The sequence below is a fragment of the Neomonachus schauinslandi genome, chromosome 3 (genome assembly GCF_002201575.2).
Source record: "Neomonachus schauinslandi chromosome 3, ASM220157v2, whole genome shotgun sequence".
Classification (NCBI taxonomy): Eukaryota; Metazoa; Chordata; class Mammalia; order Carnivora; family Phocidae; genus Neomonachus; species Neomonachus schauinslandi.
Window position 1 is genome coordinate 181,216,243 of NC_058405.1, and position 17,803 is coordinate 181,234,045.

The 17,803-nt window shown below is 46.8% G+C and overlaps 1 protein-coding gene across 2 annotated transcripts in view; it reads right to left on the minus strand.

Annotated features, from left to right (window-relative positions):
* The window catches only part of IRS1 (insulin receptor substrate 1), a 59,157-nt gene extending 41,560 nt beyond the window's left edge, over window positions 1-17,597 (minus strand). The window contains exons 1-2 of one of the 2 annotated variants that reach the window (XM_021682953.1): window positions 13,781-17,597; window positions 4,886-4,963 (exon numbers count right to left, since the gene is read on the minus strand). In XM_021682953.1, the coding sequence (XP_021538628.1) occupies window positions 13,802-17,512 (3,711 nt within the window). In that variant the 5' untranslated portion in view covers window positions 17,513-17,597 and the 3' untranslated portion in view covers window positions 4,886-4,963; window positions 13,781-13,801. Of the gene's footprint in view, window positions 1-4,885; window positions 4,964-13,780 lie in introns of those variants that run through there. The other variant, XM_021682952.2, reaches the window with a different exon arrangement.
* Window positions 17,598-17,803: the final 206 nt, after the last annotated feature.

Genomic DNA, 17,803 nt, shown 5'->3' on the forward strand with positions numbered 1-17,803 from the left:
ACACAGGCAAACAGTCTCCTATCTTGGCAAGTAGGTTCAACTTCCCAGACCAAGGTTAACATTGTAGCTAACAAGTGCCACAGTGGCAAAATGCATTCATGTAAATTTAATTCCTTTTCCCAGATCTTACTGGTACTCTAGTAGAAGGGCTAACTAGCAACCTTATACTCAAGAGGAAGAAAAGGCATGAGCGTAGGGGACAAATTAGAAGGGGACTCTCCAAATCACACACTGAGTAACTGGCCTCTTTTTTAAAAATAGAGGTAACTATGATACAATAATTATTTTTCAAATCATTTTCTCATCACTTTTGGTATCTTTAAACCTCAGTGAAAACACTAAGCTCTGACCTACATTACTAAACTGCAATTAACATCAGAACAACTTTACCAAACTAGTAGAAGAAAAATTGGTAAAGGACTGTTGGAAGCAGAGAAATAAAACTCCTCAAAATAAGGCAAAGTTTCCGTCAACCTTTAAAAGAATGGTTTGGGGGAAACAGAGGAAGTATCCCAGGATTTCAGACATAGGAATGAGGCGACTAATTAATTTCACTGGAGCCTGCATTTCCAGTCCTATCAGATTGCAAGAACTCTTGTCATTTTGTTTGATTATGTTTAATATCATGTGAAATCTCAATTTGAATTTGATTTTAAGATTTTATTTATTTATTTGGGAGAGAGAGAGCACACAAAGGGGGGGGGGCAGAAGGAGAGGGAGAAGACTCCCCGCTGAGCAGGGAGTCCAAGGACATGGGGCTCAATCCCAGGACCCTGAGATCTTGACCTGAGCCAAAGGCAGACTGACTAAGCCACCCAGGTACCCCTTGAATTTGATTTTTAAAATATCCAGCGAATGAAATGGTTTGAGGTACCCAGAATATATCCATAGCATTGTTTCTGTTTGGGACTTTTCTAAAGCTATCCTCTGCCTTGCTTCAACAACTATCCTCTGGACTGTTGATAAACAAGTTTTTAATTTGGCAAGGGCTCGGGGTCCTCTCCTCCTCAGACACTGGCGTCTGCTCTCAACACACTCACAATTTTTATTAGCAAAGAGGGGTGGGAAATGAGTAACTAGAGCAAGGATGGGGGTTTCCATCCCCGCAGGAAGGGGTAAACTTTTTGAAAGCAAGGAGGGAGACAGGGCGGTAGGTGTACTTGAACCCAGCCAATAACATACTCTAAATGTTTTCTTTGATCATTTAAATGTATTGATTTTACAATGCAAATGCAATTTGACTTACTTCCCATGGAAATGCATTCGCAATTCTAGGAAGCTAAGCACTCTTACCTTCCTAAATACCTCTGCCACTATTTTTTAAAATAATATTCCCCAAGCCGCCCCTCCCCGGCCAAACGAAGACCAAAAGTCTTCTTATCTAGTGAATAACTATAAATCACCTCAATTGGGGTAAAGAGGGAGGAGTGGAATGGGGCTCTATTCTTACAGAACAGACACATTAATTTCAAATGCACCTAAAAGTAGCCACTGAATTAAATCGAATTGGGTGGCATGGGTTTCTGTTGTGTACTTGATAATGCAAAGAGGCTTTCCAGGAGCCCATCTAATACAGCGTGCTGGGAAAGAGGCTTTGAAGACACAATAACATTCTTCCAGCTTTCAAGCTAGAGGCTAAAAGCACGAATGAACCATTCCCTTTTCCGACTTGAGACACATTCCTCACCCAGTTCAAAGGCCCGAGAATCAACAACCCTGTACACTGTCTGAAGGTTGCCCTTGTAGGAACTTGTGAGGGACCAAAGGCTCAGGCTGCAAAATATTTTTAAAGACCTAGTTTTAGGAATGTAACATTTTTTATTGGAATGCAGTTTCCACTCCCTAACCCTCCTCACCTCCAAACACACACACACACACACACACACACACACACACACACACAGAGACAAGTTTAGGCAAAAGGGAAAGTTTTCATTATAATCCCAATGACTTCCAGGGTATCCTACCAATGGAAGTAAAATATTTTCAGAAGTCAAGTCATTACCCATTCTTTAGAAAAACATGTAATATTTATATTCCTTAATCTAACCAGAGGGAACGGGATCAGCTTTGAAAGGAAGGTATTGTTAACTGTGGTTCAAAGAGTGCCTTGGCATTGGGAAGGGGGCAGAAAGGGCAAGCCAAAGAGGAGCTGGGGGGTGGGTGGGAGCTGCCAAGATCAGGATATAAATACACCACTCAACGGGCCCCTCAAAACCCTTTAGGGACTCCCTTCCCTCCTCCCAATATGACGTATGTTACCCAGTGTGTCGATTTTGTTTTGTTCTGTAACCTCAGGAACGTTAAGGCATTCGAGGTTCTGGTGTAGGAAAAATGTAAATACTGGCTGGTAAGAGATCTGAGACAGGGTTCAAGAAACCACTACCGTGGCTTTGAGTGGGATACTGCCAACCATCTGCATTTGCTTCCCGAGAATCAGCAGCTCCGCATTACCAGAGTCCCTATCTGTGCTCAGGTGGGAACACGACTTTCAAACCACTGAAGTCTTTGGCTCCATTTCACCCACTGCTCCCCACCGCTCCCCACAAAAAGCCTCATTCTCTGAGCAAGTGCTGCTCTGGTCCAGCTTGCTGTGTATGTGGGGAAAGGGCAGGCAGTCTTGGCGAAGGGACGGAGGGAGGATGGTACAAGATGCCTGATGTCCCGTGGCTCTGGGCTACTTTCTAGCGCCATATTTCATCTGCAGGCCTGTGGGAGCTGCCTGAACACGGTGTAGTCCTCTAGCCTCGGGCAAAGAGCATTAACTATTTTCACCAACCACCAATGGCACTAAAAATATAGACGACAATCTCTGGTAAGAAACCCCAGTAGTCATTGTTCACATTTTCCTTAGAGGTGAACTTCCAGCTTTCACTCATTCCATAAGAGGCCGATCTCAAGAGGGAATCAAACTCTAAAGAAAGATCTGAATCTGTGATAAAAAAGTCCTTGACATCCCTTCAGGAACCTGAATGACAGAACCACATTATTTATTATTTTCTCAAATCATTTCCTGTCCCCACACCTTGCAGTAATGCAATTCATTGTTTCCTTCTTTATTCTCTGCCTTCTACAAGCACAGGGAAGACTGGGACACACCTATTTCAGTCCCCAGTGCCTGACTCACAGTATGAACTCAATAAAAGTTTATTGAGACAATATAAGCTTTCATGTTTCTCAAAGGAAAATTAGAAGGAAAGAAGTGATAGCACCAATACGAAGGAAATCACTGATATTTCATCCAAAGCTAGGAATATTCATTATAAACATTTAAGAATAACTTTATTCTAGGCGTTCAACATGCAACCAATAAATGGTCAATGATGGTATAAACAACTGCATTTATAAATACACTTGTACAATGTATAAGTCAGACACAATGGCTTCTCCCATCAAGAAGAATCTATTTTTCTATCCCTTGAAACTGGGCACGGCTTTGTGACTTGCTTTGGACAAAGGGATAGGAGCAAATGAGATATAAACAGAGGCTTGAAAAATACGTGTGCCCCTCTCTCACTGCTGCTGGTTGCTCATCCAAATGCTATGTAAAGTTTGGGTTAGCCTGCTGTGGCTCAATCAACAGCAAGCACCAAATGACAGCCAGCATCATCCACCAGACAAGTGAGGGAAACAATCCTAAACCAACCAGTCCGCAGCTAACCATCCAACCGTCCACGTGAACTTTCCCAGGTAAGACAGGCACTCCACACCCTGAACACAGCCTAAATCACCAACCCTCAGAACTGCGATCTAACAAATGACCGATGGTCTAAGGCCATCGGTTTTGGGGTGGTTTCTTACAGATCAAAGCTAAATGATGCATACCCCTAAGAAACTAGCTTGTTTCATAGATTAAATCCTTTAACAGCTTTCTTAAAAGTTTCTGCAGGTTGTTGAATTTCATTCTTCACTCCAGATGATCTGGAAGAAAACTGGTATTGTCTTAGCATATTCATATTGACAGGTCACCAAAAATGATACAATACTGATAATTGTGATTTAAAGGTCATCTGTTATCATATTCTTGAAAGTTTCTATTTTGTAATGATAACTACTCCATCCTATTCACACTGTACCTAGACCACCATCAGCAAGAACATCAGGGCATCAATTATAAATGTTTTTAACTATTCGAGTTCCTCTCTGGTTCAAAGTAGAGATTATCTCAGTCATACTCATAGTAATACACATCTCCTTAGGAGATGGAACAGATTCTCTAAATTCCACTAATTTCCTCCAAAGTTATTAATACTTGGGAGTGAGAGGAAGTCACTAAACAATTTATTCTATTATTTACATGCAATTATTATGACTAAAATAACCCGCTCCCAGAATTTGAAATAGTTTTTGCCATTCTTTCTGCTTATTCCAATAGAAAGCTTTAATTCTTCTGAACTCTCACAAATAGGAGACCTTGGTGACCAGAACATCTTCAAAAGGCTCCTTAACCTTTATAGTTAATCCTACCACACTATATTAAGAACTAGTTACTCACTCCCGTGGAGGGGCAGGGAAGTGCTGACATACTTCAGCAGAAAAACAGGGGAGAAAACAGAGTAATAAAGACTCACACTTGGACACCTTTCCCTTCACAAATGCTTCAAAATTAGAAAAGCAGATCATTTCCTAACTAATGCTTTCCCCCCATCACTGGGTTATACTAGATGATGCTTTTTTTTATAACCTGAAGAGTCACAAGAGGCATGGGAAATAAAGAGTACTTTTCTCTTTCCTTTTAATAAACAAACAAACAAAAAAGCAACGAGTCTACTGTAAGAGGTATGTTGTCTGCTGTGCTCCTTCAATGCAAAACGTGGGGATCTGAGCATGTTCTTCCACGGAAGACTCTAAGCAATTGGGCATTCCACCAACTCTCTATTACTAAGCTTCAAAATTTATGAGCAGTTCATCTCTGGAAACATAAACAAAATCCAGCATCGATGGTGGCCTATGAGAAGAGAAGCTGGGGAATCAGAGTGGGAAAGAATCTTATTTTTCACTTTATACCTTTAAAAAATTGTTTTAAACTACTTATAGCATATGCATTAATTGCCAACACCAAAAAATGAAAGAAAAAAGCTGTGAATAGACCCAGCAAGCTATCATAAAACTAGGTGGTCTTAAAAAAAATGCTTTTTTAGGTTTCTGTAAGAAACTACTCTGAACTTAAAAACAAATATGACTGCACATCATCAAAGCGGAGAGAGTGCAAGTGAACACACTTAAAAACAGCAATGACAAAATCTCAAAGGAGGTTATACTTCCAGCCAGAAGCAAGCACAGGAACCAGAGGTCAGAGGGTTAAAGCCTTTCACTACTAAAAATAAAAACCACCCACCCGAAGGGGAAAAAAAGTTCTCCAATGATAGAGCTTCTAGGATGGAAAGAAAAGACTACAATTTCTTTTACAGCCCCAATATTCACCCCATGCTTCCTACTCATGAACTCCTGTTCATTTAACACCTGGACACCTCTCCTGACTGCTTCACTTGGACAAAAGAGCCAAAGATATCTTTTTCTTACTTCTTGCTAATATTATGTTTGCCAGCTGAATATCTAAAAAGGGGCCACTCTTCCAAATAGTTTCAAGAGGCTCATGAGCTATTTAAGTGAGCTGGTGTTATTGCCAGCCAGGAAGCCAGGGTTAGAATGATTAAGAAAACCATAATACTCTGAGGCAGATGGGCACTTTCACCCAGTAAGTATGTGAAAAATGCTGACTTTCATGGATTACATATCCTGAATCTTGATTTTTTTCCCCCAGATAAGTTGTGCCAGAAGAAATTTGGTAATTACTTGGATGAACTCCATTCACTATCTTTTTCCCCCCTCCATTTCCATGTGTCCACCCCTGTTCTCTTACAACAAAATATGCATTATTGGAACACAATAGGTGTTCATTGCTGTTTACTGAAGAAAAGAGGAAATGGGACCAACACGAAACTGAGGTCTGGGGCCTATTTGACTGAAGGCAGACCATTCATGTTGAGGTTGGGAGGCAGGTGGCCTCTGGTCTTGTACCAGAGAAGCTAATGTTCTTCTGATTATTCCCACAATCCCTAAAATTCAAGGGTAAGTGTGATTATTTCCAGTATCCTAGCGAGTCCTTCAAATAATTTTAAAATAAACAGGGACACCATCCTTAGAGAATAATAGATGAATAACAGTGGAAGAGAGAGCAATTACTGAATATTTTGGAGACCTTAAACTAACTGCTATATTTTTATAAATGTCTTTCTTACATTTTTGCCTGTTTCACATGGATCTATAACCTTCCTAGAACTAAGAATCATGACTTTCTGTGCAAAATAGAATTTGTTTGCCATGCTATATACGTTTAAAGAAAAAAAGAGAGAGAGAGAATGTTTCTTTAATCATTTCAACAAACATAACACAACTATCAATTTCTCAAGATTAAGCGAAACTGTTCAGCAACATGACCTAAATACGTCAGGGCTGATCAGAGAACTCGTATCAAAGTATTTTTCGGTTAACAGAAAATGGGGGAAAGTTTATGAACTTGGGTTTACTGGCATCTTCTTCAGGCCAACCAATTAGCATCCAATGTATGTGGGTTTGGTTCAAACAGGACCAGGGTGGAGGGCAGAAAGTGACACAGAGCGGGGAGCAAACAAAGGAACAAACATGGAAGGGCAAAAGGAAAGCAGTGAATACTTACTTAGTAAAACGTTACTCAATTAAACCTTCAGGGTAGGGGTAATAAAACCACAAAATTTCCTCTCTGCTTGAAGATAGATTCGAAGATCCAATTAAAATTATAGACTGACCAACATATTCAATTCTCCTGCCATCATGAATGAAAATGCAGAAGGGGACTTGAAAAAGAAAAGCTGCCTTTTCAATATAAACACATCATTTTTAAAAGCTCTATTATTCAAAGATCACTGGCTAATTGAGGAAGCACAAATAACATTTATCCAACCAACTTTATTTTAACAAATAGATTATAGCAGAGCCTGCAGCAAGAATATTATTAAGATGGAAAATGTTCCTTTCTCCACAGATGACAGTACCTTATACTCATTTAATCCATCTTCTCCCTTTTTTCTGTGAATCAAGAATGGGAGAGATGCTACCATTTCCACAATGTCAGACAAGAACACGATGTCAGACAAGGACATTTCCTGACCATCATTTTAAAAAGCTTTACAGTAACTTTTTTTTGCAACTATTTCATATTAGTTAGAAATTAGCATACTATTATACAATACACATATTAGAGTGTAATTGTATTAAATTAAAATTCAAAGTGATTACAACTTCCAAACATGTTTCAATAACATTTTAAAAAGTGCTTTTTAGAGTTTTCCACGTAGCTACAGACTTGTAAGGCAGGGAATAAATCAAGTACATAACTGTAAACGTGGTAAAGAAAGTTACAGAATCTTTAGTGTGAAACTGACTTCAAACTGAATTCATGAGACACTATTTTACTTGAATACAATTTCCAGTAACTCTGTAACATGAGGAAATCATTGGGAAAATAGCTTTAAAACAAAATCTTACAATTGCGAAGTGTTCCATTATCCTAAAATTACCAACCCACCAAAATAAAAAGAACCATTTATATACCATACAGCTAAGAAATATATATGATTGTAGCAGAAGGACTGGAAAAGAATAAGTCAACGAAGTTCTGAATGAAAGAGTCAATAGACTATTCTAATGCAATCCACACAGAGGTACCCAAAGGGTCAGAATTTCTGAATACATTGGCATCTTGACAGCCAAGATAATACTAGGTCAGCAAAGCAGTATACAGCTCAACTAACAAATCAAAAATCCTAAAACACAAAAAGCTGGACAAACACTCATGCTGCCGGCAAGAGAAATATTGAGCTTTTTCACACACCTGACAGAGAAAACTGAAACCAAACAAAAAATTGTGGAAGACTTCTTATAGTCCTCAGTTGGCCTCTCAGATTTCCTTACTATTCACTCAAGTGGATATACCTCACTGAAGGAAGGATTCCGATGGTACAAATGAGAAACATTATCCATACACAGAACACCTGCAGAAGAAGGGGTGATTTCTAATTGAAGACAGAATAATGTCATAGACATGGATTGGTTAAAGCTTGACCTGTATCCTGGGGTGGGATGCTTCCAACATTTGACCTTAGGATGCAAGGAACTAGCAGTTGACTTGCATTCTCACACACATTTAATGTTTTAAAAGGGGAGGAGAGGGAGGAGCCCAGTTCAGTCTAGAGAAGGTTCCAAAAATTTAGACTCGTACAGTCTGGAGGGTTTGTCTTAAGGTCTGTTAAAATCTGCTCCCCTCCAAACCAGAAAGGTTAAAATAAGTCCTGAATCAAACCATAAAGAGTGATCCAAAAGCTAGAACAGGAGGAAACAGAATATTCTAATACACTTCATTATGACCCCATCAACAGCTTCTTCAGAAAGAATCCTCATTACAACTGACCCACTAAAGAATATCAGTCATTCTCTCCAAAATATTCCTATGTTTAGTGCTGCAAAGGAGGTCAGAATAATTTAGAACAAAACTCTCAAGTTACTGATGAGGAAATAGATCCAGAGAAATTAAGTGACCTGCCCAAGGTCACTTAGCTAATGAAGGGCACAGGCTGTGTTACAACTCAAGATCTCTGGCTCCCAGGAACTGCTTTTTCCATTGCATCATTCAAGATAACATAAAGCTATTTTCCAGGAATTTTGATAAACAAACCAACCAAAAAAAAAAGTAAAACAAACAAAATAAAAAAAAAAACAAACAGCAGGGAGCAGGGGAGGCATGAATTTTTGAATTCCAAGTCCCTTACAGTAGTAGGCAATATAACAGTATTTATTTGGGGGGGCAGAGAAATGATTACAATATGTGGAATTTTCTACGGATTTATTTTTTAACATAAAAAGCTACTTAAACAATGTCAGAGATTAAGAAGATTGTTAGATGCTCCAAGTTTTCTGGAACAACAGAGAAACTCTCTCCCATAGCTCAGAAGCTACATGAGGCAAAACATTTACACCAGGGCAGTCCTTCTGCCTTACATTTACACCTATGGACAAACGTTGCCTTTGGGGCTTATGATTCAGTGATGCATGAGGGAGGCTGGCTGGCAAAAAAAGACTTACTGGAGAGGGAAAGGGGAGGGGGGAACACCTCCATTAATTTCTCTCTTACTTTCCTTTATTTTAGAAGGGAAAATCAGAACAAATTTTCCAGCCCATAAAGTAATACATCTCCCATAACGTTGGTTATTTGAGGGCCACAACACAAATCTAGCAAGCTTTCAGAAAGTTAGCCCAGGCTGCCCTGATGAGCTTTCACTTGGGCTGTCACTGGTCAAAAAACCAAATCTGGTTTTGAGAGCTTAAGCAGCATTTCCTCCAACCTCAGTACCAAACTCTACCCAGGCCCTTGCAATGAATCTCTAGATTCTCATGATTTGCAAGCTATATCCGGCGTTTTCATTTCACTGTGAGCTCCCCTGGGCCTAGAAGGGTCAGTTTTTGTTGATCTTATCTGGCTCCAAGCTTTGCTAACTGCGGCCACTCGATATATAGTGTTGACCCTAATACAATTTCCAGCCAAATGAGTTTTTCCTGAATGATCCCCAAACAGTTCCAGCCAGGAACTTGTGTTTCCTTTTTTTTTTTCCCCTCCTCCTTCCCATTAGTAAGGGACATAAATGTTAGAATCTTGAGCCAACCCAATCAATCCTACAACCACGTGCTCGTGGATTTCCAGACAGGAAGATGAAGGAACGTGGCGTCGTAGTAAACCGTAGTAAAGAGAGGAGGGAAACAAAATGGGGCACGTCACATGGTCACGGCCTGGATTTTTCTCAATTAAAAATAAGAGGAAGTGTGTGTTTCCGGCCTCTGTCAGTGGGCTGGTTGGACTTTCTCATTCTTAGGATTCTGGGCTGGATGCACGAATAAGGCTGAGCGCATAACATCCTCTGGGAGGGGAGTAGGAGGGGGTGCGTATTTGGCTCAGTTCCACAGGCACTACAGGGAAGAGGTGGAGGGAGAGAGTTGGGAGGGCTGGTGGTCCTGACGCCCAGCCCCGGGGGCCACCGCTGAACCCAGGACCCAGCCGGAGGCCCCCGGCCCCCACCCCATCCCCCGACCCGAGGCCCCACCCCGCGCCCTCGGCAGCACGGCAGATACTCGCGCAGATTGGCTCTAGCCGGAGCCAATCAGGACCCGTCCGCTCCGCCCACTCAGAGCCAGACCTGCACGGAAAGGCCGGGGCTCACCAGCCTCCGCGGACCACGCGGCGGGGGGGGGGGGGGGAAGGGGCCAGGCAGCCCGGCGCCTCCAGGCGACCGGAGGTGGGCGGGGTGGGAGATTTGTGAGGGCGGCCTCAGCCCCGCTGCAGATTCCCCAACCCCCGGCTAAAGGGGCTTGGAAGAGGGAGGGGAGCCAAGTGCCAAATAAATAGGGAGGAATGCAGGAAGCGGAGGTGACCCGGGAAACGGGAAAGTGCCCGAGCTGAGACGGTATGCGCCAGACAAAAAAGGCCACACAGGGAGGGGAAGGGAAGGAGGGAGGAGGAGGGAGAGAGGAGAGGTAGTCCTGGAGGTACGGAATCCTTGAAATCACAACAAGGAAATGGAGTGAAAGGAAGAGAAATGCCCCCCTTTTTGGGGGGGGGGGGCATAACAAAATGACAAAAAAATAAAGGGAACTTAAACGGGGCGGCTTGGGTCTGCGCCTTTGCCAAAGCCTGCTCTATCTGCCGGAGCTGCAGTTTCAAAACAAAAAACAAATTTGAGGTAAAAGCTGGTTAAAGATAACTGGGCTGCTGTGTCCTTTCTGTCCTCTTGGGCTCTCAATCCACTCTCTGCAGAGAGTAGGCCACAAGGACTGCGAAATTCTGAAATGGAGAAAAAGAGAAAAAAAGACAAGGCCGGAAACATGAAATAAGAGGTGGGAAACAAAGGGAATGGGAGAAGGGGATGCTGGAAAACAAGAACTCAAAATCAGAACGAAGTTAGAGGAGGCACAGGTGGACAAAAATTGGTAACTGGACATGAGGTCATTGGGAAGGACAAGCACCAGTCCTGAGCACCTGAGCTGCCTCACTGATGTTCTCCTTTAACAGTCAGTGAAAAATACTAGACAAGCCTCAATGTTTAAAATGAGGGGTTGGGAGAAAGCACACACCCCTTCTAGCTCCCCATTCCGTTCCTGTTTCAGGTTTTACCAGAGCCATGAGCAAGAGAGGCAAAGATAGGAATTTCTGAGCAAGTTAGGAAAAGGATGTTTTCACAACTAAAATACTCATTCCCAGGAAAAGTTGTTTGCCAAGGAAGGTCGGATTTTTTGTTTCAGCTAATTGACGACCAGATCACATCTTTAAACTCAACAGGGCAAAGGAGGGAGAATTCAGGATGGAAGGGTGTCAAGTAGCATTTGGTGCCTCATTTAAAACACACTGCAAACACCTCTCATCTCTCCATCTACAGCTTACAAAATACACACTGTAGAATTTTTCTGCCATGGGGCTGTCCAAGCATGGTGTATTGCTTACTCCAAGATTATTAGGGATATGATTATAAGTTTATTCCAGAATGTTACATTCGCCCTAAGAAAGCTAAGAATAGAAGATTGTTTTGCTTTGGTTAGTTTGTTTTTAATGTACCTCCCACATAAAGAGGACTTTATTTTAAAGCTCCTTTAAGAGAGGAAAACTCTATTTGGTCATCAATTTCTTTCAGAGCAAAATATTATTTCTTCTCTCTATAAAAAGAAACCTGTTCAAACTAAGAAAACAGGTGAGGAAAATTTATTGTTTCTTAGCTTCTTCTTTCGTCTTCTCTAAAATGAAAATTTTGGCTCTGCTGGGTTTGTTTCCTACAAATCCTCATTACTTTATAAATGAAACATTTTGCAACATAAATGGTTAAAGCATTAGAGGGATTCACATTCCTTAAAAAGTCATTTTTTTTATCATTTAAAAATAACCAAAAATAACCAAAAGTTTTTAACTTTTGATGTTGACAAATATAATTAAATCTCTTCTGGTCAATCACGAAAATAAACACTGAATGCTAATCAAATAGTGCTTTCTATATCATCTCACCTAAAATCTTAGTCTGAATGTGTACCTATATCTTGTTCTAGAAACCAGCACATGATATGGGTCAAATATTAGAAGCTGGTTAGAATCAAGGAGACTGAGACTACATAATAAACAAATACCTACCAAGAGGAACCCAATGCACAATTTCTTATGAATGGACACATATTTAAAAGCTCATTCTATGAAGTATACATCAAAAAGACTATCACAAGATAATCAGTTTGTCAGAATAAAGTGTTTCCAAATGCTGGAAACTTCTGCACTGCCAACTCATCACATTATTTGCAGACTATACTCTCTTCTTCCCACAATTATGACCACCAGAAAACAGGCTCAACAGAATGAAGGACAGGCAAATTTCCTATTACGAATGTTTTTCATTTTCAATAGAGCCTTAGCCACAGAAGACGTAAAGCCAACTTTCAACATGTCCTGAGGTGTCTATTCCAGCACTTAAAGGCAAACAATAAATGCTCTAAAAATGGAAGAGTACTCCTAGCCTTTACATTCAGTGCAAAACAAAACCAAAGCTCGGCATTTCCCTAACATAATACTCCTTTTCAACGTAAAATTGTTAAGTAATTTTACAGAAGATATACAGTAGCCCCCAAATGATCTGTGTGATGTCTCCCTGCAGGCCTTTGCAAGAACAGACAACTGTCAGGCAGACACGCTGGGATGAATTTCCTAGCTCTTCACTAATAATGGGTCCCAGACACATGCAGACTTTACTGCAGACCCCATGCAAAAGCAGCCACGCCTGTGAGGTGGTGGGTCAGTGTGTGAATAATATTTCACAAATCCTGGGGCGCCTGGGTGGCTCAGTCGGTTAAGCATCTGCCTTTGGCTCAGGTCATGATCCCAGAGTCCTGGGATCAAGAGCCCCACATCAAGAGCCCCACATGGGGCTCCCTGCCCAGCGGGGGGCCTGCTTCTCCCTCTCCCTCTGCTGCTCCCCCTGCCTGTGCTCTCCTGCTCTCTGTCAAATAAGTAAATAAAATCTTTAAAAAAAAAAATTTCACAAATCCTGGTTCAGGAGCAAAAAGAGAATGTCACCCATAATTACCTTCTACAGAGAGTCGTAAATAGACAGGTATTTCTCCCTAAATATGTCAGCCTAAACAAGCTCTTACTCCTGAATCTTTTTAGGGCAGCAAGAATAAAAACTGATGTTTCCACTGCTATTTATGTTGCCTCGGTACTGTGAAATCACAGAATTAAAGTACACAGAGCAACTTGATAAGATCACCCTTAAGAGCTCCAAGAAACTATCTGAAATGAAGAGTTTGGATCAGCCCCTGTGCTAACAAATATTTTTGTAGAGCTGTTCCTTCTAGGGACTGACCTAAATATACAGTCACAAGAAAACTTCAGTAAAGAGAACAAGGTTGTTATGTATGAACTTCACAAGCCTCAGAACTGGCATAGGGTATATATTTTGAAAATACTACAGTAAGTACCTCACTTGGGAGCCTCAAATGAAAGGCCTCCTGGGCCGAGGCTCCAACAGGTTTATTGACAGTCAGCCAAGTGTCCTGGTGGAGGGAGCCCCTTGTGTGCCCTCCCCTCCCCCATGCTGTGAAAGCACTCCCTAAGGAAGCAGTGGGAAGGAGAGGAAAGGGGCCTAGGCAAAGAGGAAGAGAATTCCAGCACAAGGTTAAAAGCAGATTTGTCTTCTGACTTTGTCACCATGAAACGCACCTGCTGTGATGCCCAGTTGAGCTACTGGAGGTCCTCTGGCTGCTTCTGGAAACTGAGGCTGGCATACGCGCTTAAATCCTCGCTGGAGCGGCTGCTGGAGCGGCTCTCCCTGCTGCCCAGAGGCTGATGAGGGGGCGGGGGCAGGGGCGGTTGAGGGGGGCGCTCCTGAGGGCGCTGTTTGAAGTCCTTGACCAAATCCAGGTCTATGTAGTTAAGCCCATTCTCCAAACCCCCAGCAGCCCCGCACACTTGGGCCGGCTCCTTGGGGGCTCCCCCGAGCTCCCCAGGCCTCAGCCACACATTCTCAAAAGAAGCAGAACTGTGGCGTTTCATATCCTCTGTGGTGCTGCTGCCAGCACCGCTGCCCCCTACAGCAGCCCCCCCTCCAAAGGGCACCGCGTTGCCCGCCCGGGTGGCACTCGGTGTGGACGAGAAGGTCTCAGAGCTATGCCGCCTCCGGCACCCTTGTGGGTCCGCACGGATCACTTTGGCACTCTGCGTACGGTTGGGACTGAGGTTCACCCGGGTGAAGGCGCTCACGCCCCCAGGTCCCTGGGGGCCCCCCAGAAGGGAAGAGCGGGCCACCAGCTCCCCTGCTTTTTGAGGCGCGGTGGGGGAAGCAGAGGCTGCAGAGGATGAGGAGGGAGCGGCCGCTGTGGCCCCTGGAAGGCTGGCCTCCTCCACAACAATGCCTGTCCGCATGTCGGCATAGCTGACGGGGGCAACTGGTGAGGTGTCCACGTAGCCCTGCCCAGGGCAGCCCATCTGCATGGTCATGTAGTCCTCCCGGCTGCTGGGCACTGCCCGGGTAGGCCTGCACATGCTAGCAGCACCGGGAGGTGCAGGGCCCGCACTGCCTGGCTGGACCCCAGCGCTCTCCTGCCAGGTCGCCCTCCGGCCTGGCCCCAGGTCCATGTTCATGTATTCCTCGGTGCCAGTCTCGTCCTCTCGGGGAGCTGGCTGGAGCTGGGATGGGCACCTGACAGAAGGCGAGCTGTGGGAAGCCACAGGACCAGATAAATAAGCTGGCTGATCACTCCCAAATTCAATATTCACATATTCGCCGGGGCTCTTGGGCTCCGGGGGAGGGCGCAGCAGGGGCGGGAGCTGCTGTTGCTCCCTGACCCGAGGTAAGGTGCTGGCCTTGGGGTCCCCCAGGGACAGCCTCGTGGGCCGAGCCAGGCGGCTGTGGGTCTGGGCAGCTGTGTCCACCTTTCGAGGCAGATGGGGCTGCAGGACCTGATGGTGGACATGCGGGAGGCCAGGATCCGGCCTCACCCCACAGTATACCCCGCCCAGGCTGTCGCTGCTGGTGGACGAGGAGGAATCTTCCGCCGTTGTAGCATAGAGAAGGCGGCCAGAGCTGGAGGAAAGGCGGAGGTGCTGGTGCCGAGCACCCTCCTCCAGCTCCCCAGGCCGCTGGGTGTGCTTAAAGGACCTTGGCAATGAGTAGTAGGAGAGAACTGGCTTGTGCTGGGGGTCCTCCGGGCCGTAGTAGCAGTCGGAGGGGCTGCTGGTGTTGGAGCCCCCCACTGGCGACATGTTCATGTAGTCACCAGTACAAGACAAGAGCTTGCCACTCCCGCTCTCCATGGGCAGTTTGGGATGCGGCAGGGCGTGAGCGTGGTGGCCCCCTACCCCATTTGTCCACAGCTTGCCGTAGCTGCTCCCAGAAGGGGCGGCGCTGCTGCTGGGTCCACCTCCAGTGTCCGGGGAGCAGCTGCTGCTTGGGGACATCATCATGTAGCCATTGGGGTCCACTCTCTGGGGATGGCGTCTGATCGGGTTGATGATCTGCTGCGGCGCCGACACGCTCTTGGGGCTCATGGGCATATAGTCGCCACTGCCCTTTCGGCTGCTGGGCACTGGCGCCACTCCTGGGGACATAGGCATGTAACCATCATCCGTGTGGAGAGTGGAGGAGTCTGGGCGGTGGTGGCCCCCACGCCTGTCCAAAGGGTGCATTTCCAGACCCTCCTCAGGGTAGGAGTGGGTGGGCACGAAAGCAGAGTGCCGGTAGCCAGGCAGCCGGCCTCCACTGCCACCTCCTGGCGGGTAGGGAGGCATCATCATCTCTGTGTATTCCTCAATGGAAGCCACAGATGACTGGGATGGGGTCTTCTGGTGGGAAATGGTAGGGGATGTGCCCGCGGAGTGAGTCCGCTTGCGGAACCGATTATCCAGATCTACAGCACTGGCTGCTTCATCCCCAGCCAGGGCTGGGCTCGTACCCAAGCCAGCTCCTGGGACGCAGCGGTGACCGTTGCCACCCCGAGGCAAAATGTAGTGACCATTGGGGGCGGTGAGGGTGGAGGACCCTTTGCCTCCCATGCAGATGTAGTTGCTCAGCTCCTCCTCACCGCGGGCCGGTGGCGTGTGGCCCAGGGAATCCGGGGTGACACTGCGGAAGGAACTTCGGAAATCGCAAGGGCTGGAGCCGTACTCATCGGAGGAGATGAAGCCGCCATCGCTGGGGGAACCCGACACAGAAGCACTAGACCGCCGCGGGAAGAGACAGTCCGAGGTGGAGCCGTGGCCGCTGGTGCTGCTGGACGACAGGCTGACCGGGCTGGTGGCGGAAGGCGAGCAGCGGGAAGAAGGCATGGGGATGGAGCGGCTGTGGTTGAGAGGGGGGTGCAGCCGGGAGCTGCCGCGATGCCGGTGGGCGTGGGTCCTGTTGGTGCTGGGACTCACGGGGCTGCCGTCCACCGAGGCCGGGCGGGACATGGTGCCTTCGCCGTCGCTGGACGCGCGCACACGGAAGGAGCCCTGCTTGCCGCCCACCATGCTGGCCGGTGAGGTGGCGGTGATGCTCTCGGTCCGCGAGCGGCGCGTCAGCCCCACCTGGCTGGGCGGGGGGTTGTTGAGGTGGTGCCTGCGCAGGGGGACGCTGATGGGGTTGGAGCAGTTGGAGGAGGACTGGCTCTTACTTCGAGGACGGAACTCATCGCTCATGGCCCGCATGGCCTCCAGGATGGTCTCGTGCATGTTCTGGGCCACCACAGAGTCATCCACCTGCATCCAGAACTCCCCAGGTCCTGTCACTGCGGAACGGCCCACTTCGATGAAGAAGAAGTTCTCTGAATGGCCGCAGCGTCTGATGTTCATCAGCTGCAGCACCACGGCCGCCGCCTCCGAGTTCAGCTTCACGAAGCTGATGGTCTTGCTGGTCAGGCAGAGACGGTAGATGCCAATCAAGTTCTTTGTCTGACCCAGGCCCTTGGGTTTCAGGATCACCTGCCAGACCTCCTTGAACGCAGGTCCTGGGGGCACGTCCCCGTAGCTCAAGTCCTCCCCAGCCTCCCCAAGGCCCGAGCTGCCGCTGCAGCTGCCCCCGCCGCCTCCTGCCCCGGGGGCCGCGGCCCCGTCGTGGTGGCCCTTGGCCCGGTTGTGCAGCTGCAGGAGGGCCTGGTACCAGCTGTCCTGCTCGGCCTCGCTGTCCGCCGCGATGGCAAAATGCTCGTCCCGGGTGTAAAGGGCCACCAGGTGCTTGTTCTTGGAGTCCGCCCGCTTGTTGATGTTGAAGCAGCTCTCGAGGGGGATCGAGCGTTTGGGGGCGCTCGACTTGTGCCGCCACTTCTTCTCGTTCTCGTAGTACTCGAGGCGCGCCGGGCCCCCCGCCTCGCTGGCCGCCCGCAGCACGAAGAAGCGCTTGTGCATGCTCTTGGGTTTGCGCAGGTAGCCCACCTTGCGCACGTCCGAGAAGCCGTCGGTCTCCGGAGGGCTCGCCATGCTGCCGCCGCCACCGCTGCCGAGGAGAGGGAGGCGCCGAAAAACAACCGGGTGGGGGGCGGAGGCTCCTCGCCGCGGCCCCGCACATGCAAACAGGGCTGGAGACTGCCGAACCCCTACTCCGAAAACCACGCCGCCCCCCGCGCCGGGGAGGGGCAGCCGAACGGGGACGCAGCTGCTGCGCCCAGGAGATGGCCTCGGCCGGAGTTTACGGGCGTTTCATGCCCCGGGGGGGGAGGCAGTGCGTCCAGGGTGAGTGAAGCCCGGATCCTCCGAGAACCAAGTCTCCTC